The sequence below is a fragment of the Streptopelia decaocto genome (genome assembly GCF_964273445.1).
Source record: "Streptopelia decaocto genome assembly, chromosome: 4".
Lineage (NCBI taxonomy): Eukaryota > Metazoa > Chordata > Aves > Columbiformes > Columbidae > Streptopelia > Streptopelia decaocto.
Window position 1 is genome coordinate 20,022,720 of NC_138658.1, and position 21,431 is coordinate 20,044,150.

Sequence of the window (21,431 nt, forward strand, 5' to 3'; positions counted from 1 at the left end):
GGAACCTTTCAAAGATCAAACCAATCTGTTACGATTCTGGATGTTAAAATTGACTTTTTCTTGTCTACTTGCTCTTTCAAAAGGCTTAAAAGTGATTTGTGGCAATCATCATAATGGGATTTGATTGACAGAGTTTAACTAAGTAATCTAGAGAAGATTCATTGGGGAAAATGGATAAAACTGTAAATTAAATGGTGAACAGATATTTTCTCTGTCTGCTCTTAAAACAAAATAGGTCCTTTTAGACATGAAAATCTTTCTAAAAGCTTCTACATATAGTCAATGAAAAGCTTAGAAACGCCCACCATAATCTTCCAAATAACACTTTGCAATAGTAATCAAATAAAAAGAAAGGATGAAAGGGCAAGCATCACGGCAACTACCAAACAAGTCTGGTGACCTTATTCACACAAACCGCAAAAACACAGCTGCCAAATTTTCCTCAAATACAATGCAGGAGCTTTAGTTGAAATGCTATTATTAATATATGTCTTCCTGTGGAAACCACAGCTTTCCTCCCACCTCTCTTTTTGCCCGGCTGCTCTTTCCTTCCCAGTTTGCTCTCTCAAATTGTCTTTCTCTGCCGTTCACCTTTCTCCGCCCGCCACACGCAGAGCGCCCAGCCGGAGGGTCCCGCTGTGTGGGAGCGGGAGGGAAGCCCAGCGCTGCCCCCAGCGCTGCCCCGCAAGCACCTCCAGCCCCACATGGGCAGCGGGGAGGGAGAAACGGTCCCTGCTGAATGTCTGGAGCACCACAGATACCAAAAAAGCACCCAAAGGCAGCTTTTAAAACTGTCTGACCAACTCTCAGTGGTGGGACCATAGAGCTGAGTACCATGTATCCCCATTTGACATTTTTATTCTTCTGTTTTGACTTTTGGAACTTTACTCATCAGGCCATGAGAAAAGAAAGTAACTTTGCAGCTTTTTTTTTTTTTTCCTTTCTAATTAACCTCCAGTTGTACGAACAGTGTTATACAGATCTAGTTATTATTCCGATGCCGCGGGTTATTTTGTCTGTTACTGCCACTACTTGCAAGGTCCTTGCTTTAAGTCCCAGACAATCCTACTGCCAAAGTCAAAATTATTACCTTCCATCCAACATAGCAACTTCTTCAGTTCAAGGTTGTTTCAAACTCACAAGATATTGGCAGGATAAAACTTCTCTGTTTTAAACTACAGCAAAAACATAAAATTAAAATTTTTGTGATGGTGCTTCAAGCTCATATACCCATCTGCTCCTTTACTTTTTAAGTTTTCTCCAGATTTTTCCATGCTGGTCACAAATTCTTTTGTGACTCCAGTTTATTGTTATCTGTAAATGTATCTAATGTGTTAATCTTCTCAGCTCTCAGATCAATCATGTGATATAACACCACTCAAAGTCACAAAAACCTACTACACTTTTGTAATAGTGAGTGAGTTTGCATAAATAGCAGGGCTTTAATTTTTTTTTTTAAATCAAGTTTATATCTGTGAAACTTTTCCAATCTACTACTCAATGCTATTCTAACATAATAATGATTTTATATAATTAGCTTGCCTGTGTGTTGTAATTTACTGTAACTTACTTTTGCATTTGGTGGAGACATAAAAGAAAAAAAAAAAACATATTTGAAATGCCAACACAAATGAAATTTAACACAGAAAACTGAGAAATTTTTCATTAATGATAAAACATGTAGTTATGAAAGACAGCACACAAGAGTCATTCACTCACTGATATATTGCAGAGATGAAGGGATTTATGTAAGCTAATGACACACAGAAAACAATACACCTCTGTTTAATACATCATGCTACACTAGCACCTTGAAACCCAACTCTGCTTCTCAGCCACCTCAGTCCTGCACACTCACTCTTCGTAGGCATTACCTTTTTCCTTTAGAACACCTGTCCTTTCCACAAGAAAAAAGGACCCTACATGTGTGAACCTACAGTATTAATTCACACATCAAACACCTAATCTGACAATACTAAATATTAAGGTCAAGAATAACAATCACAGACTTCAAGCATCATGGGTTACTTAAATATGATCTTTGCAAATCTGACATGCAAACAATTTGAGTTTCATGTAAGTGCTTCTTTGCAGGTTGACCAGAACATTTTCTACTAGTTTTGCAGTGACCTTTGCTATAAACTGTTTGAATATTTTGGATACATTCAAAAAACTCTTAGAGAAAATACAATGTAGTACTTATTAAAAGCCAATTATGAAAGTTTCTTTAGAAACATAGCATCTGGATTCACTTTATGATCAAAACTTGTTTGCTCTTTTTTTTTTCAAATATTCAGAAATCTTTACATCTTTTATTTACACATTTCTGATAACATCAGCCTCCATTTCTGCATAGTTGTAATTCACAATGAAACTTTATTTTTTTTAAAGCACAGTAAAGATTTTATCAGATACAATGGCAACCACCATCAGTCTAAATATACTTGGGTGTGTTTTTCTTTTATTTTTAGTGACATGAACTAATAGGAACTACCATATGTAACAAAAGCTTATGCTTCTTTCACAGTATTTGTCTAAATTTTATTTTATGAGTGTGTAAACATTTCAAAACTATTCTTAAAAAAAGAAAATAACTTCTGTTTTTTAATAGGCTCATATAATGTTCTTAAAATTTTAAGCCTCATGAAAGCCTAAGAAATTGTTAAAATAACTCAGCCAAATTCTGCAGTTAGCAAAGTGACGCTTCACAGGGTTTCACGTATCTATCTCAGAAACTCTTAATTAGTGGTAAAACATGCAGTGGTAAAGCCCTTGCTGGGCAGTTCTCTGCTGGGTCGGGCCTGGGGCTCTTTGCCCACGTGCAACCAGCTTTGGACACCAGTCCCACAGCTCCCGGCTGAGCTCCCAACACAAGGGACATGCAAGAGTTTCTCCACATACCTTCTCATACAATCCAGCGCCTGAATAAAGAAGTCTTTGTGAAGCTGGTGCTCGTCCCTCAGGATGGAGCACTGCTCCAGCGTCACCGACATGGATGTCCGGTCTTTGGCACTTTTGCAGCAGGTGAAGCGGACTCCGTTCAGCTTGCGGCAAATCTGAAACACGGGCAGACGTCAAGGGGTTGCCTTCTCACACCTCGTGTTCTCTACACACTAGACAGGCAGTGAAACTCCCACAATTTTGCAATCACAGACAACGAATACAGAGAAGTACAATACTTCTCAAGAATAAAATCTCTATTGCAAGGTAGTAATTAAAACCTGAATCATATGGCTGCTGACATGTGTGTCTTTGCAGTTAAATCAGTTATTAGCACTGCCTCAGGGAATTTCATGTTCTAAGGATTATGCCCATGTTGGCCTGATACAGTGCTACAAAAGGTGAAAAGGTGCTGAACAGCAGTCTAAATTTATCTTTTGTTTATAAATTTGTAGCATTAACACTCTAACAAAAATAGTAGCAAAAGATTACAGCTACTGATCTATAGCCCATTTCCAATGTGTCCAAATGACACATTCTAAAAGCAGATCTTCAGAGCTTTCATCAGCAGGACAAGCCTACAAATAACCTGCCCACGGAGGAAAAAGGAGCCCTTATTGATTTTAGGAGAGCTGCACACAATCTTGTACTGTAGTAGCAACCAACTCTGTCTCCTGCCCACCCCAACATCCCTCAGGCAAGTGAAGCAAAAAACCAATGATGGATGCAGAAAGAAAGAAAGAAAGAAAAACAAAAAAGCTACTATTCTTAGTCCTAAGCATTTTAAGCAAGTTGTTCAAATGTCTACACTTACCAAGCCATTGTATCCAATTTCCTGCACTTGAAATAAAAGCTATTTGTGTTAGCTGAGACTATAAAAGGAAAAGTTGTTTCATTTTTTCCTCAATTTCTGTAACAACCACCCTATTCAATTAAAGCTTATTTGTCTGGAGACCTAATGACAGTTAAAAAAGATGAAGAAAATCTTTGACAAGTCTTTTTAAACTCAGACATGTGAACATATAGGGCTCCTCATAAGGGTATGGATTCAGACACTTCTATATACTGAATTTAAATATAGTCCTTATTTTCAACAGCTGAACTGTTCAATGCGTGACCTCAAACCACTACAGCTTGACACAAGTGACTGCCATGGAGTGTCTACCTTCACTCTACATTTTGACAAAATTATAAGAAAGAAGGGAAATGTGATGTATTACAAGGACAATTTCTCATTTTAACAATAAAACTGTACTTGTACCAGCCCATTAATTTATAGTTTGGGTTGAAAAAGTATTTCATTAGGAAAAGAAGAAATTGAAGGAGATCTGGTGTGCCTGTGTATGGGTCTACCTTTCCTTCGATATGCTTTGTCCCAAGAAAAGAGAATACCCTCTGCCCAGCTGTGCTTGCTCCCAGCCCTGGACAATCTCAGCTGTAACAGCATCAAAAAAGGGAATAGTTATGAGAACAGGGCAAGGCCATAAATTACAGCAATTAGGTCTCATCCTAAGGAACTTTTCGAGTGTTTACCTGGGATCTTGCAGGATGAAACTGGAACCTGACCTTCATAATCTCACTTCAGCAAATAAGCACTTTTTTATCCATTAATTGCATTCTCAGAAATTCTATTAAAATCGATGGCCCAGACAAGACTTACAGTCTTTAAGGTCTTTTGTGGATATCACAGCGAGGGTAAATCTCAAAAGTTGAATCCAGGGAATTAATTAACTAAACCTAACTGTGAACCCCAAAAGTACAGGCTAGTAAAGGAGAACCTCTGAGTGTTTCTTCCTTCCCATAATTCAAAATTATAAATTTAAGTCTGTTTCAAAACTTGAGAAGCTGCACTGGGTTTTTTAAAACGTACTGTAAGACTTTTTTTAAAGAAATATCAGGTAGAGCTGATAACGTTGTGAAAGCAGTTAACTGCTTAATTGAAGAGATTAATTCACTTTACAGTAGCCTCTTTTGAAGTTCGTGAGTCATATTGTGACTATTCAAACTGAAGGAGTTGTAAGAAAAAACCCCAGATAATTACTCTGGGTGGGTGATGGCCTCTCATGTGAAAGGGGGAGCCTGAATCCCACTTCTGGGCTGACTGACAGCGTACAGATCAAGTGCTGGCTCCTGTGAGTCAGTTTGGACCTGAGCAGCATTCTAGGCACAACAAGCAAATGACCATAACCACAAGCTTATTTTGCACTGAAGTTCAATAGAAACATCTTGATCATTTTAAAGTGGAGTAAACAGAAGACAATCTGTTAATTCAAACAATTTCTAAAAAGTCTTTGCTTCTGATTTAAGAAGTGTAGGTTAATCTGGTAGGCTGGCCCAGATAAATCCACAGAGTGACTCAGTTCACTAAGCAGCAGCAGTTAAAGTAAATAATTCAAATGGGTAAATACAGTGATCTGATGCTCTAAAAATGTAATAACGGACAATACTAAATACATAGTATTATCGTATCAGAATGCACAGTTTATGATTAGTGTCCAGCTTGAATTTTATCCTCAATTCTGCTCATTTCTTCCCCAAATATTCTCAAAATATAGGAGGATAAGAAATAGACATATAATTCATTAGAGCCTTAGAAACTCTCCCTAATGAACATGGATTCAAATAATTAGGATTGTGGATAAGTTTAAAGATGGGATGATAAAAGCATATAAAACCATGGAGACTAAAACAAGGATAAATCAATACTCTGATTATTTCTGTTGGTATGACACAGAAGATCAACGGTTCAGCTAAGTAAAAGCAAATACATAACATTTAAATCTCTGTCCCATTATATTTAGAATAAGAAATATTTGTAATATCCACTTGCAAAAGCTGACTTTTCAAATTCAGATGTATTCTCACAGTCCATTACAAACAGGGATCACATGTAAGTGCGGATACATATGCATATCCATGTGGCATTCGTACATCTGCTGCAATAACCAGGTGATACCCTTAGAGCAGGGAATCATGTCTTTCCAATAAATAAATGTAACATAGTATAACAGCATGTAGATCAACAGGTCCAGAAATACTCATTTCATAAGGTTACAGTAAGGTAACGTAAAGAGAAATACAACACATGAAGGAAAAATCTGAAACAGTTGTCCAAAGAATGCTTTTTATCCATGAAAATATTTTCAGAAAATCCTGAATAGATGGTAGAAGACAACTTCCTATATCCAAATATTAAGTAAATTCTGTCATATTCTTTGTAGCTCATTTTACACTATCCTGTACAGATTTATCTTTTACTTATTCAAGAAGCAGTGTCTCATAGTAACTGCAGAACTGGTACTGCAAGAAAAGCTTACATTTTTACTCACAAAAGATTTATATGGCAATAGCATGTGATAATATTTATTAACCACAAACCAAAACGCTATTAACAATATAAAAAAATACAGCAGTGTTATTAGTACAGAGACACAGTTAATATTGTCTTGTTCCTGGTCTTAATGAAAAGTCATGGAAAATTTTACTAATAATTTGTATAAAATAGTTATTTGCCTTGACAGGTAAATGCATTTCACAGTTCCCCAAAATAAAAGGTCTTGCTTCGGTATCAGTAGATACCAAAGGCTTTGTTTGTATAAATAGGCAGAGCCACCCAAGGCACTTGTTTAAATCTAAGACAATTACCTGGTTGAATTTCACATTCCTGAAAAGCTTGTGCTCTTTATAAACACCTAAGGCTTGTTTGTTTGTTTTTTTAACATGTATACGGAAAAACAGAGAACTGAGGAACAAAAAGGAATTATTTGAATAAAGCACATTATTATCCATTGTTTGATAAACATTTTTCTTTGTGTTCTCCTTGTGCCTGAATGTCTGCCCTTTGCATATAGTTTATTTTGTGTTACCATCAGTGGCCTCGGAGTGGCAGTCATAGTGACACTGGCTAAACCAAAAAAACCCCCACATCAAAAAACCCCAAACAAACATAAAATGTGATTGACTAAAAGTTGTACTGATACAATTAAACACTTATTTATAAAACATTAGTACCTTAATTATAGAAAATCAAAAGTTGAGTGCAGCAATACTAAAAAAACACCAGGGCAAGTAATCATGTCCTGAATACAAACTCAAGGCTTATGGAGACTAAACAATAAAAGGAAGATGTTCTGAGTAACCAGATTTTATATTGTCAAAGAATGGAAATGATTTTAAACAAAAAAGTTAGATACTGTAGCAGAATACTCTATTGTTTCTCTCATAGGAGGCCATAAATTTACATATATGCATGATCATCTACTGAATTGACTCCACCCATCCTGGGGATGAGGGGATTCCTCTGCCTAAAAACAGACTCAATCAGTTAAAGAAACGACATGCTCCAAAGGAAAAATCAAACCTCTTTTAGCCTGTTACACAGCTCAGTGAGATGAATGAAAAATCCAGCATCTGGGACAAAACGACCCCAAGCAGCAGCACAGGTCATGGGCTGCCTGGCAAGGAGAAGCTCTGCAGAAAAGGGACTGGAAGACGTAGGGGACAATGAAGTGACTGAGACCATCTCTCGCTTTAAATTCTAGTCAGTTCTATCAGTTCAGAAAGTGAGAGAATGAAAATATCTGTACTTTAAGTGTAGGAAGACATATATTCATGAGTGGGATGAGAGACTGTCAGAATGGAAATGCTGAAGAGCCATTTCAGCACATCTACCTACTTTAACCACTGAGTTTTCCAATCTTACCCTTAAAACTCATGGCACTTAAAATATCAGCAGGTGTGTGAAAAGTAGTTCATCATGTGAATGTATTTGAAACAAGAGAGCTCACCGTTGCAGCCAGCCACATGATTTCTATATTCTTCCTTTTTTTGGCCTGGATATTTTGATGGAGATTTTCTAGCAATCCCTTTAAATCATTTTGTTCTTGAAAATGTGGCAGACCTGAAAAAAAGGAATTTTAAGGATGCTGATTATGGAAAGGCTGATGAGAGGGTTGTGTCACCTAAAGAATGCCCACATTAAAGAACATTACAGCCTTATTTAGGAAGAGAGGATGGAAAGCACCAGCTAAATATTTAGGGAACACGCAAACCCTATTTCCTTCTAAGTATTGGGTTGCACCCTATAAGATCTTCACCATGGAAAATTAAAGTGCCTTCAACTTTTATCTTGTAAATGGAAGGTGAAAACACTCAAATCTCTGCTGTAGTGCTGTTCATCAACTATTATAGACATTTAGTGAAAATAAATAGAGAAATAACTGAGTGTATTAAAACCTGCTTTGACAGGACGATTTTTTTTATTTTTAAGTAAAAATATTTTGTTTTTCAAAACAGAACATCTTGCTTTCATTTTAAAGTGATGCTTTAGTTCCTAATATAGCATAATGGGGGGGATAAGCAGCACTAAATATGCCCCAAAAATTTTAGGGTATTTCTCAGTCTGAACATAATGGGACTTTGATTTTGAAATAGAAAAAAAATCCAAAATTCTACCTACTTGGCCTTGGTACGGCAGCTGAACTGAAGTTTTATTAATTGTACATGTCTAGAGGGAATTCAAGAGTAAACATCTTAATCTGCTCTTTTGTTCTGTGTCTCTATATACTTTTTTCCTTTATGTTATCTTTATGTTCATTAATACTGAAAATCAGTCAAAAGAACCAAAAGCTTTTTTTTAAAAAAAAAAAATATTTCTTCTTATGATAGTGAAGTAAGAAGAAATTTAATAATCGTTATCACCAAAGAAAGTCTCAGAACCAGTGGAAGAAAAATGAAACCAAATTGATAAACTGATTCATTTTTTTCAACAAGAAAAAGTAGGATGTGTCAATTCAGTGGGGAAAAACCCAAACCCCAAGCCTAAGATTTACACTCAATTCAAAGAGTAAAAATGAGACAACTACGAATGAAGGTCAAAATCCATTCTCCTAATGTGATCAGAGCTGAAATGATCCCCCTTATCAACAGGCTTTTACCTTTTATCTCTGATGAATTCTGTAGTTTCCCTCATTTGTAATTCATAGTATGAAGTAATTTAAATATACTCAAAAAGAACTATTCTAAAAATATTTAGGTTGTCTTTCCTACACTGTGCTGCCAAAAAGAAAAAGTGCAGAAAAAGTACAATGAAACTAGTTTTGTAATAATCTTAATGAAGATTGTTTTATTTGTGTATTACAATTCCTGATCATTCAATTAGGTAATATAGAGCATATGAAAATACATCACAACTTGCTAGACTATTATAGTTATCCTGCATCTGTCCCTTTAAAGCACATAACATACAATGAGCACTCTAAAAAGATGCCTCCAGATTATGAGAATGTATCACTAGGTAAGCGTTTTATTCCTTCAAAGCAGTTTTCCTTTGCTTCGCAGCAGAAAATGCACTGTCTTAGAGAGATGACTTCACTGTAGCTAATCAAGATTCTCCTAATTCGTAATATTGCCAAATGAGCTGCATCTTGACTGGCTGTGTACAATTGCTTCAATTCCTTGTGTCACAAAGTGGTATTGAACTGTCATATCATTCTCTTATATTTTAAAGGGGAGAAGCTTGAAAGTACAAAACAGATTTCATGTTGAAAATGCATATACTGCTACACACATTATGATGCTATGGAAGAAAATCTTCATTTGCTTGTAGGATCTCTATACCTTGGATGCCTCCCTCTTCTCCCACAGGACAATACTTTGCAACATTGATGTTGCTGTGGGTATTACGAATCAAACCAGCAACACCAAATACCACTTGCAACAGGGGTTTCTCTGATTTTATGCTTTCAGCTGTTTAAATTGAGTTCTAAGCTGTTCTTTTCAATTAATTACATACTACTAAACAACCATTATATATTTTTGAACCCCTACTATCATTACCTAGTCTATCAAAGCAGGACTATTTTGGCACCTAAAACACAACTACATTTGGTTGGCATTTTTTGGTAGGAATCTTTCTGGGACCACATTGTTTTTTATTGTTTTTAGAATTCCCTATTAGAGAATTTAAGAAGGAAGAAACAGGAGAGTGTCAGAACACGTGTTCATCTTAAAGAAGAAAGTCAGTGTTTGGCATATGCAGTCACATGCAGCTAAAGACTTTTAATAATCAGGAACAGAGAGAAAACTAGAATGTTATTGGCAATGGGAATTAAAGAGATGGGAGAAAAACTAATAGCAGAGGCCGCAGTAACTTTATGGGAGTGGCAAACTGAATTCTTTGAAATTGAATGTACCAATGGAGCACAAGGCAAGTGAGGCTGCCTAAGGATGGTGGACACAATGGCCTGGCCAACAGGGCTGCAACTCCTCACATTCTGGCTTTATGAGCACTATTTGTAACTAACAACTCCGTGAATTTTGTAGCACAGATTTGGCACTATCGGAAACTGTCTGGAAACGTGTGACAAAACCATCAAGGAGCCATCAAAACTGAATGGCTCTCACTTGCCTACAACAACAGGGCTGCTGCCAGCTTGGAGGGGTTTATCTTCCTAAGAACTTGAGCACAGAAGTGGGGACATGGGGGAGGAACCCAAAGCCCTCCCACAGCTGAAGCTCAGAGTGCTTCACTTCTTTCCAGGGAGCTGGTTTAAAAGGCACATTCCTCCAAGCCAAAAGTGTGACTCCCTATAACGGCAGGGAGCTACTGGGAAGGTCAGTGGGACCAGAAGGTGCTTTGTGGTCTGTAAAAACTTGGACAACGAAGAGACTGAGAAAAACCCAGGTGGCAATAATAACCAGGAAAGATGCGATGAGTTCGACAAGTATAGTTCTCAAAAGCCTGCATGGTCTGGAGGAAGTCCAGGAAGACTGTGTGGCTCACTAATAATACTTCTGGAGGAAAACAGTGCAAGGTTAGTTTCTGTTAAGGAAAAGCAGCCAATACTTTCTGCAGGCAAATTCTTGCTTTCTATAATCAGATCCATTTATGAGGTACCAGATCTACCTTAGAGGTACCCCGAGATGAGGTTAGTTTTTCAGGATGCTTTCTTGGCAGGATTCCCCTAAATTAAGTACTAACTTTGTGTATGAGTTTTTCTGTAGAAATCCTAGAACTACTAGAGATGTGGGTGGATGGAAGGGCATACTGCCTACCCTTTAAGAACAGAGCTTTCACTTTTGTCAAAATTATTAACAAACGGAAATTAACCTGATATAAAAGACAAGCATGTATACATATACAGGGACACATTACACATAACTATGAGCACATACATGTAAATGGGTAATTTGCAATAATAATCAATACAAAATTTTCTGTAAGAGAACAGAAGCTCTGCATAGGATTTGAACCAGCAGTATTCATCATGAGGAGTTACACACGTCCTGTAGGATGTCAGGTCTTTAGATTAAAAAGATTCTCTCTCCCAACTCCTTATCCAAGGGGAAGGAGAGACCTAAATCCAAGGTATTTAAAATGAGCCTGTACAATTTGCAACATTTGGGAGTATGGCAATAAGAATACTTTAATAGGATTAGATTGATACAAATGGTATTTTCAGTGTTTGCTTTCAGCAATTGTAGTAACACAATTGTAATGTTTATGATACCGAATTTCTATAAAATTGGAATATAGGGCCTATTCTAGCAGAACCATGCTACTAATGTCTGTGACATTATGATGTGGCTCATTGCTTGTGCTTGCATCTGCAGATTTCTCAGTGGTTTGCCATACCTTAATACATATTCAGAAATAAGAATCGACGGAATGACTGAAACTCATGAAAATTCCACTGAATATTTCTGTACAAACATAGTAGGTACAGACTGTCCTCTACTTGAAATATTTTAAATTATTAATATAATATGCTTTTAAAGTGCTGTTTAGTTTAGCATTACCTTGTTTCACTCTCCCTGTAGTTTCTCCTATGGCCTTGGGCCTGCAATCACTACTTGCTTCAGCAGGGCTGTCTGCAGGCACAAAGTGTTTAACTTTATGGAACAAGTTATGGGATTGAGGCCTAAATCTAAAAGCTGCACACTAATATTTTGCTAATATGATTTCCTTATAATATTTCATCTATCAAACCTTTTCAAAGCTATTCGGGTATTGAATTATTTTGTACTCACAATCAGGAGGCATTTTTTCTGTAAACAGCTTGTAATATTCTTTTAGAAGTTGTAAGTTTTCCTGGTTAATGTTTTCCTGCAAAGTGGTATCTCCAAACCTATAAAAAGCAAAGTTAAAAAAAAAAGCTGAATTATCCTTCAGAATTATTTCTTTACATAAAGAAATAACTTTGATTTTTTTTTCCTAACGTTGGATGTACTAGATTTTGTCAAATGTACAGTTGCTAACCTCTCATGTGCTTTGGAAGTAATATTTGGGAAGAAGGTGATTACAGATTACTCACGGATAATTCTTCCAAATACTTATGGACAAAGTAATCCATTTACAGACAAACATTCAATAAAGCACGTATTCTTTTTCCCTTCATGAATCCTGTATAAATGCAAGGGGCTCTTTGTGGGAAAGCACACCAACTCCTGTATCTCTTACTGCTGCTGTTGCTTAGATATATTAATTCCTACCAGAGCCGAACGATATTAAAGCCACACAAGATGGAAGACGTGCAAGTGTCAGGATGAAACCCTTCTGAAGAAATAATTTCTGCTCTGTTCTGAGAATATTTGCTATAAATAGTCAAATTGATTACTTCTCTGGGCCCTTTCTGCCCTACACTGTTCCTGAGCTGCTAGTTATCTTGGTTCCTTGTCCCCGAAACCAATGAGAGAACCATTTCTCTGCTGCTGAGCGGTGATTTTGCTATTAAGCTTCACTGAGCGATGCCCCGCAGGCTCAGCAGACTTCAGCTGTGGATTTTTCAGCTTGGGGACTGCTCTGCGGGGCTGTGGCCAGGGCAGGCGGGTGCTCTGGGGCCTCTTGCAGCAGTCAGGAACACAGCACCCGAACCCTTGTTATCCTGCACCTCACAGGAACCCAGACAACATCAGGATGCCATTACGCTTATCCACAAACTGACTCCAGCTGTGCGGGCAAATCTTTTTCTCTCCGACACCAAAATTTCTGCAACAGCCAAGTTTTACATAGGAAAATAAAATATAAAATAAAATATAAAATAAAATATAAAATAAAATATAAAATAAAATATAAAATAAAATATAAAATAAAATATAAAATAAAATATAAAATAAAATATAAAATAAAATATAAAATAAAATATAAAATAAAATATAAAATAAAATATAAAATAAAATATAAAATAAAATCTCCTGATACCTCTAGTATTTCTACTATGAGAGATATGATTCTAAAGACAGGAGTCCCTTAGGCAGTTAGGGCCAAGTTTTTGGGACTCATCTTCAGAATAGCCATCAAATGAAGAAAATGAGGACAGAAAAGGAAATTGAGAAGGTACAGACAGAGAGGCATGGACAGTTAAATGAGAAATTCAGGGAGACAAAATGGGACAAATCACAAGATACCAAAAGGTCCTGCTACATCATGCAGAAAGGAATCAAATATTTAAATGGCATAAAGAGGGAAAAAACTTGGCTGCTTCCTCAATAGCCATTGCAGCACTGCCACATGAGAGTATTTCTTTTAAATCAGATATATTCTCAACTGTGCTTTATTGAAATAAGAGATGCTTGCACCTAATAAAGTAACATTTTCTAGAAATTTATCACAAAACTTTCTATTCTCATGTTCATTTTCCCACCAAAAATACTTCTTGCCAAAAAGCATGTGCAGTGTTTCCAATCTCAAAGACAAATGTGCAGGTCTAGGAATTAAGCAATAATTTGAAGGAAGTCTTATGTTTACATCTGTAAGTGCATGCAGAAAAGGCGTTTCTGCATGGAATAATCCAACTTGATTTGCTTGAGATATATATATAAATAATTATATCTATATTTATAGATTTTTCTTTCATTTATTGCTTTCTTTGTGCACAGTAAAATCACAATTGTGAACAAGGCTGCCCTTCTTCCTGCCACTCCCCCTGCAAGCCAGATGTCTTTTCACACTGGCTCCTCTACAAGTCCCCACGTATCCAGGCTCTTTCTAAATCTCATCAAATCTTTCTTCAGGACATTTGTAACATTCAGTCCTTCCTCTCTACCCTCCCCATGAAAGCTCTTGCAAACTTGCTTCTGCGTTACTGCAAACTCCTCTTCTCTGATCTTGGAAATTGTAAAGTGTCCAATCCACAACTGTCATGGCTGATTTTGTTGGTTTTGTATGCTATCACTTTGGCCATATTACTCCTCTCATAGCATCACTTCTTTATGGCATCAAGAATAAGTTATTTTTGTTTTCAAGTAGGTTTCAAGTTCTGTAACCAACTACTCAACTCTCTCACTACTAAAACGCCAGTTTTTACTGTCTTCTGATTTAATCTATGTCTCCCATTTCCATTTTCTACCTAAATTTTCTCCCCCATCACCACAATTTGGAGAAGACTCCCATAAACATCCACAAAGCTACCTGAATGTCATTCCTTAGGAGTCTTCCCTAAAAGATTCCTTTTACTTCGCTGTCTACAAAGAGCAGGATGTAAAACTCCTGTTGTGCTTAACTTTTTGTCTATCATCCAGGTTAATGGTTTTTCACTGTCTCCCTCCATTTTCCCCCCTACCCTTAGATTGCTTTTGGTCTTGAGTTTGTACTGAATGCAATCTAAAGATAAGTAATTTGTCTCTTGGATGCAGTAAAAACCAAACAAATACACAAACCTCGAACAACATAACAACACACACAAAAAAATCCCAAACCAAACAAAAAAAAAAACCCACAACAAAACATAGAGCTGTCTTATTGTTGATCACCTTGCAGTTTTAGCAGTGTACAAACTTGGAAATTTAATATGACTGACAGATACTCTTATCTTGGGGGAGAAAATTAATAAGTTGGTGAAACTTTGACTAATGCTGTACTAATCAATTAGTTTCCAGCATTCTTTTCAGAGGAATAGTATTAACACAACAGAATTTTAACATGAACTTTCACGTTTCTACAAACATATTACCTATTAATAACTACCACTTCTCAACCTTGGAAAAAAGCCCTAAAAAGCCGAGAAAAATGACCTCTTTCTAGCTTATGACTTATCCAGCATCTTGAACCCCAGCCTTTAAGACAATGCTGTCTGAGAAGGCCAAAGTACACGAACAAACTTCTACATCTGTAAAATAAAAATCCATTTTAGATCTGTATCCAAGGGAAACTTGGTGTTGAATTTGTGAAATAAAGTCCTGCATGTGGTCATATCTTCACTTGGACTTTTCAATTATTTGGCAATGCTTCATAGCTTGTGCTTATTTCTTTTAATACTTTTTAAAATGCACCATGTCAACATGAGGAGCTCCAAGAGCAAATAACAAAACTGATTTCTTCTTAATCCTGAGAGATATCGTGTACTAACATGGCATACTTGGATAGAAAATGAAACATTTTTTTCTTACCTCTCTGCAAGCGTTTGCTGTTCATTGATTCCAACATTAAAGAGTACTGGATACATGCGAAGTAGCTTTCCTTCTTTAATCTCTTGCGGCAGCAACTCAAACATCTTTGCTGGAAGCTGGACCTCTATAATGTAATGTTCACTATGGAAAAGTAAAAGGGAAACTTATTTTCCCTTATGATGGGACTATTGATTGGTTTTCTTAAAATTACAGCCTTACCAAATTATCGAGAAAATGCAGACTTATCGGGTTCCCCCTTCTTCCCTTAATTGTATTGAATCATAAAACGGGACAATTTAGCTTGCTTTTTTTTTTTAAGAGAAAAATGAAGCTGTATTGAAATAGGCATGTATATATGATCCTACACTCTTGATACAGAATTCTTTACTGAAGTGAAAATAGGACTAAAGAGGAAAGCAGTAAATAAGTCTTCTACTATGAAAGTATCATTGATAACACCTCAAATCTTAAAATGTATCTTGCTGAGTTACAAAAACAACTGCCTTTCAGAAGTCAAAACCTGACCCTGTATCCACTTTAAATGTAATGTGGCCTTATAGAGCAAAAACCTTCCACAAAAACCCAGAGTAAAACTCCCATTTTCTTCAGTAGCTGGATTTCCCCCTGAGGATATAAAGCACCACTGTAACAACATTGACTCTGTGAAAATAATAATCGAAGGCACATTACAAAAAGACAAATGCTACTTTAGGAGAAGAGATGTGATACATAGCGGTTCTGCTTTTATGGTCGTGTTTGGTCTGACTTGATGAAAAACATGTTACTTTGGCTGTCACTCCAAATTCTGATCTTGAGGAACCCTCAAGCTGAATTTCACCTGTCTTTGAGGACTGATGCCTGACGCCACAACAGAAACAACAGCATGCTGCTAACTTCAGTTTTATTAGCTTCCTTACTGTTATTGGAGCAATTAGTCTAATTTAAAAAGAGCAGACTAGAAGTATTCAAAGAATTCAAAACACTGAAATCTGGAGGATTTGTTTGACATTAATTTAACAAAAACCTCTCAGGTTCTATGCTTCTACCTAAGCAAGAAACAGGAATACAAGCAGTAAATTTTATCACCATGTAGTTTATCTCTTTTATGGCTAGACTCAGTGGAGAGATACCAGGTGATTTTGGCATGAGATGGATAAGGTGGCTACTACATTTTCCAATGAGAAGGAAAAATCAGTACATAACTTTCAACATTTAAAGATCTCTCAGGAAAACGGGGTGGAGAAATCCAGTATGTTTAAGAGACTAAACAACAAATCGTCACCTCTTTCAGAACAAATTGTATAAATTTAGGTGTTAGATATTTAAATGTATATTATTTCACTAAAACATGCCTGCTTAAGGAATGTGTCTTCGTTTGCCTTCTTTTCTAATATTTTTATTAGCACATATGAAGATGACAAACACTTGCAGTCCCATTAGAAGGCTTCTGATAATTATCGCCACACAACTGCAGGCCATGGACTACAGCTACTTGCAGCTGGCTATTGCAATAAACACAAAACAAATAATTTGCTTTGTAACAGAAAAAAAAATGCACCCATGGTCAGTCACTGCATCTCAGCTGGAAAAGCGCTTTGCCCAGCTCAGCTTTCGGCTTCTTAGATCCCTTCAGCATGGCTGTGCCAGTCTGATCATGGCCTGTGTTGGTACCAAACCCTGTGTTGCCTCAAAGTTCATATGCACAACAAAATACATTCTACCAAAGGATTTTATAAAAGTAAGCATTAGCTACTTTTGCCTATTATAAAAGAACATGAGTGCCTGAAGAGAACTTCATTTCACCTGGATGCTCAGGGTCAGCCACCCACATGAGCAGGTGAGCCCATGGCTAGGCAATGCCACGCTGCATTCATTTGTTCCTGTACATAGAATCTCAGTCTTAAGCACTTCCCTAGAAAAACAATTCCAAGTGAATACTCTGACTCTGCAAGATAAGAATTTGTAGTTTAATTTTATGTCTTGCATTTCTATAGTATTTAAGTCTCATTTTATCAAGCCACATCATATAATAAAGCGCTATAAAAATTGCGGGATTTTTAAACATTAATAAGAAAATAACTAGTTCTCCCACTGTCTTCTCTTTAAGGGTGACTACCAATACTGTCTGATAGGAGCTGTCATCACAGCTCTAAACATGAATGGGGCTCTTCCATGTACGCCTTAAAGATCTTTTTATTTATTTCTTTGTTTGTCTGATACTGATTCCATTCAGTGAATACCTGCCAGTGAGTACAGTACAGCAACCATAGGCAGTAACTCCTCTTCCTAAAGACGGACTACTCCATCAATCCAAAATGCCTGAGGCAGCTTAAAGCTCGAGTCTCTTTCAAGCCCAGGACCTCCTAGCATGACAGTTCCGAGCACCGCAGTGATGGCAGCGAGCCAGTCAATGTAACTGCTGGAGATTTCAAGATTTTTTGACTGCTGTGATTTACAAAGGACCTATTTCTTCTGTTTTATCTACACACTATAATTAGTCCTAATTATTCCCAATGTGTTGCCTATCATACTCTGGCCTTCCTGCTATTTATTTCAATCCCTTCTCGGAAGGCCCATAGGATGAAAGTGAATCATCCCGAATAATTAAGTAAATCAGCGGTGAAAGCCCCCTTCGGAGAAAACATATCTTTTCTAAAAGTTGCTGCTTTTAGCTGAATTTAATTTAAAGTCTTCTTAAGAATAATGATACTATTAAGGAAGTGATTTCTGAAAAAGTAAAAACATTTGGAGCTTCAGACTAGAATAATAATGAAGTTGAAAACCCCATTCCTCGTGTGTACCAATTTTGTTAACCGTCTTATAGCCACAATTAATGAAGTATTTCAGTTTATCTCCTGATATTCAGCAGTATTTAAGTGTGATGCATAATGTGTTAGTAGCTTTATGCAAGGATTCATACGGCCAGTGCGATCTTCTGCAACTAAGATAGGCTTTATTTTTCAAAAGTGACCACTAAGTTTTGGCACCTGAGCTTTTCAGCTTCCATCTTAAGACAATCAAGGCCTAACACTTAAAAGCTGGTTTCAATTGTCACACCAAAATACAAGTTGTCAACACCTCAAAAATAAGGTTTCTTCAGTCAGAAAAAATGTTGACCTTTTTGCTTCTTTTTGATTCAATATCTATATATGAAAAATGAAAGAGAAACTCTGCACAACCCAGACATTATTTTGATTTATTTGTATTAATAATTGAAACTTTCAGCTTTTCACCAGGAAAGTAACCCCGAGCACATATTACTACTAGCTTTACAAATCCCTACTACCTCATTACATCTCCATTCACCTCATGAAAAGTAAAACTACCACACTTTCCACAGAATAGAACTTGGCAACAAGAAAACCGTTGTCTGTTTTTCACATGCTACACGTTAAAATTACATGCCATGGGCTCCAGGAACCAAAGTTCTTACCGCCTTCCAGTTATAATAGGCAAAAAATCTTCTGATTTGGCTTCGATGACTTTAAACATTACTTTCTGCAAATCTGAAATTCCCACAGCCATGTCTTCCAGCATCCCTGCTTCTTCACCTGTGTGGAAAGATTACAGAGGTTATTAACAGAGTAGACAGATCAGTCACTGAATAGGTTATAATAAAGCAATATGGGGATTATATTTTCCAGTCTGTGCATCTCAAAATCACAGCCCTAAATACACATTAAAGTAACCTACATAAAAGCAGACTGTTTTTTTAGAACTGCTGGCAATTCTCTGTGGCCTAAATGATAACTATGAGTATTAAGCACCTGTGAAAATCAGACGGCTCTGTATGTGCATAGAATAACCCCAGAAAAGCCATTTTTGTCTGTTCTGAAAGTGTTTTTAAGGACTGCCCTGCTGATGGAGGACAAAGGTTTAGAGAATAATGAGTAGCATGCAAAAGGCAGTCTGACAGCAATCTCCAAGTGAGGACTGTTCACTAAAGAGCTGCACAAATGCTAAATCCCGCTACTTTGATAAAAATCTCTAATTTGTGGAAGGATTCCAATACATCTAGTTCAAAAGCATTTTGAAACATATGGCAGTTTCTCCCTCTAAATGTCCTTTTAAATACCTATCAAATGATTGCGCATGTAACAAGTTAGGAATTAAACAGGTTTCAAGCTATCACCAATACCGGCATGGTCAGGGCAGAGGCTGATAGAGTCATTAACTATTCAAATCTGCTGTTTGGGTTAGCTCTATAAACCTATTATTTTGGGTCAGGCCAAATGCCTATACAAATGGAGATAGTTTTTATTAAAACCAAAGGTTTCACTAGCTGTACTGAGAAAGGAGTCTCCTGTATTTAAGACAATGTATTTCAGCACTTCACATGGAATAATTAGCAGCTCTTGTCCTCAGAGGAATTGAGAATAAAATGAATAATTTTTGATGCAGAATTGATAACTCAGTATCTATGCGTTCATCCGTGCTATTATATGCAAGCCTACTGTCTCCCAAGGATAATATTTGTTGATTCAATAAGCCAAATTACCAGAAGCAGAACAGAGGTTAAAATAAGAATCTCCTGAGTAAACTTCTGGCCTGGATGCGTAAGGAACTTTGTCCAAGAACAATACTTACTATATGTGCTAAGGAGTCCTTCATATTGCACAAGCAATCCAACAGTATGAAGCTGTTGTAAAAAGCCTTGATCATGTAAACCTGTGTGCAATTTTATTATAAACCCACAGACCAATCCAGCGAGCTATAAAGACAATGAAAAAATGAGAAATTAACAGATGGACTGTTAAAATGAAGATTGCGATCATTATACACAACAAAAATAATACTTAGATATTTGAGAAACCAGCATAGATATTTCCATTTAGTGACTACATACGTAATTTCATATACGATTGAGGCATTTTTTTTCTGTAAAACGCAGCAAAGTATCCCCTATTTCGCATTAGAGAAGCTTCATTTGTTTTGTGGGGCTGTGTGTTATTCACATTGACATGAGCAAGACCAGAATCTCCACTGTCAGGCTATAAACACAAAAAGCTGTGAATTGTGATGGATTTGAAAGCAGTTAGGCACCTAATGCAACCAAATCTCCTTGGCAGTTGCACCCTAACTCACTAACTTTGTTAGGAAAAACATATCACTTTAAGGGAGAAATTAGAAAAATCATTTAGAAAAATATCTGGAAAATGTGATCTACAGGAGGTCAAAAGAGCTTCAGTTATTTACCAAGACAAGACAAAGAAGAGACAGGCTAATGGTCTTCAAACACATGGAATACTGCTACAAACTGAAAACAAATAACCTGTTCCTCATTTCCAAAATGATCAGGGGGAAAAAATACCTAGCTGGAATAGCAGCAAGGAATATTCAAGGTTAGACTTGAGAACTTGCACCTATGGGTGAGGATATTGACATATAATCTAGGAAGACTAAAAATAGCTTCATAGATCCTTCTTTGTGCAAATGGTGGAGATTAGGTAACCTACTCCAGTTCATTGCAGACCTACTTCTCTCACTCAGTGATAAAGTTACTATAGAATTCCATTTATTATTCATTTCTCTATCACATTATAAACTATTTAAATGGATGTCGTGGAAAATACATGAAAAAGTTGTGTTAAATTGGAAAAAGAAAAAAGAACAAAAACCAAAACACAAACAGTGGCATGAACAGGATGCTTAGCCACAGCAACAGTAGGAGATAAGTGACACAAGACAACCTACTGCTTGGCTGAAGACGATGTCTCTTCTTAGGGTCAGCATCAAACATTGTGGCAAACCGCAGGCCAGTTCCTGGAGCAGAACAAACGCCATCGATTGCTTCGCCCTGGTCACCACCTCTCCCATGCAGTCCTTCAGCGTGATCACCAGGGGATACAGCTGCTCATACCAGTCACCTACAACAAGACAGGTCATCTGATCCAAAAGACAAAACGTGCAGTAAAAACCCTTGTCAGGATGGAAAGAGGGCTGCAGTGCCTGCATAGATCATCCTACACTTTAAACAGACCCTGCAGCTCCACCCTAACAATTGTGGTACAGCAAACACCACTGGAGAATTTGCTCAGAGACAGAACTCCAGCTTAAGCCCTAGAGCTAAGTCCTTGGCCTGAATCTAACTATATCCTGAAACA

The 21,431-nt window shown here is 36.9% G+C and overlaps 1 protein-coding gene across 3 annotated transcripts in view; it reads right to left on the reverse strand.

The window, feature by feature from the left end:
* INPP4B (inositol polyphosphate-4-phosphatase type II B) overlaps positions 1-21,431 on the reverse strand; it is a 320,380-nt gene that overhangs the window by 31,082 nt on the left and 267,867 nt on the right. The window contains exons 20-26 of one of the 3 annotated variants that reach the window (XM_082050912.1): positions 21,022-21,194; positions 19,915-20,038; positions 18,761-18,878; positions 15,328-15,468; positions 11,971-12,068; positions 7,728-7,840; positions 2,902-3,056 (exon numbers count right to left, since the gene is read on the reverse strand). In XM_082050912.1, the coding sequence (XP_081907038.1) occupies positions 2,902-3,056; positions 7,728-7,840; positions 11,971-12,068; positions 15,328-15,468; positions 18,761-18,878; positions 19,915-20,038; positions 21,022-21,194 (922 nt within the window). Of the gene's footprint in view, positions 1-2,713; positions 3,057-7,727; positions 7,841-11,970; positions 12,069-15,327; positions 15,469-18,760; positions 18,879-19,914; positions 20,039-21,021; positions 21,195-21,431 lie in introns of those variants that run through there. The other 2 variants (XM_082050914.1, XM_082050913.1) reach the window with 2 other exon arrangements.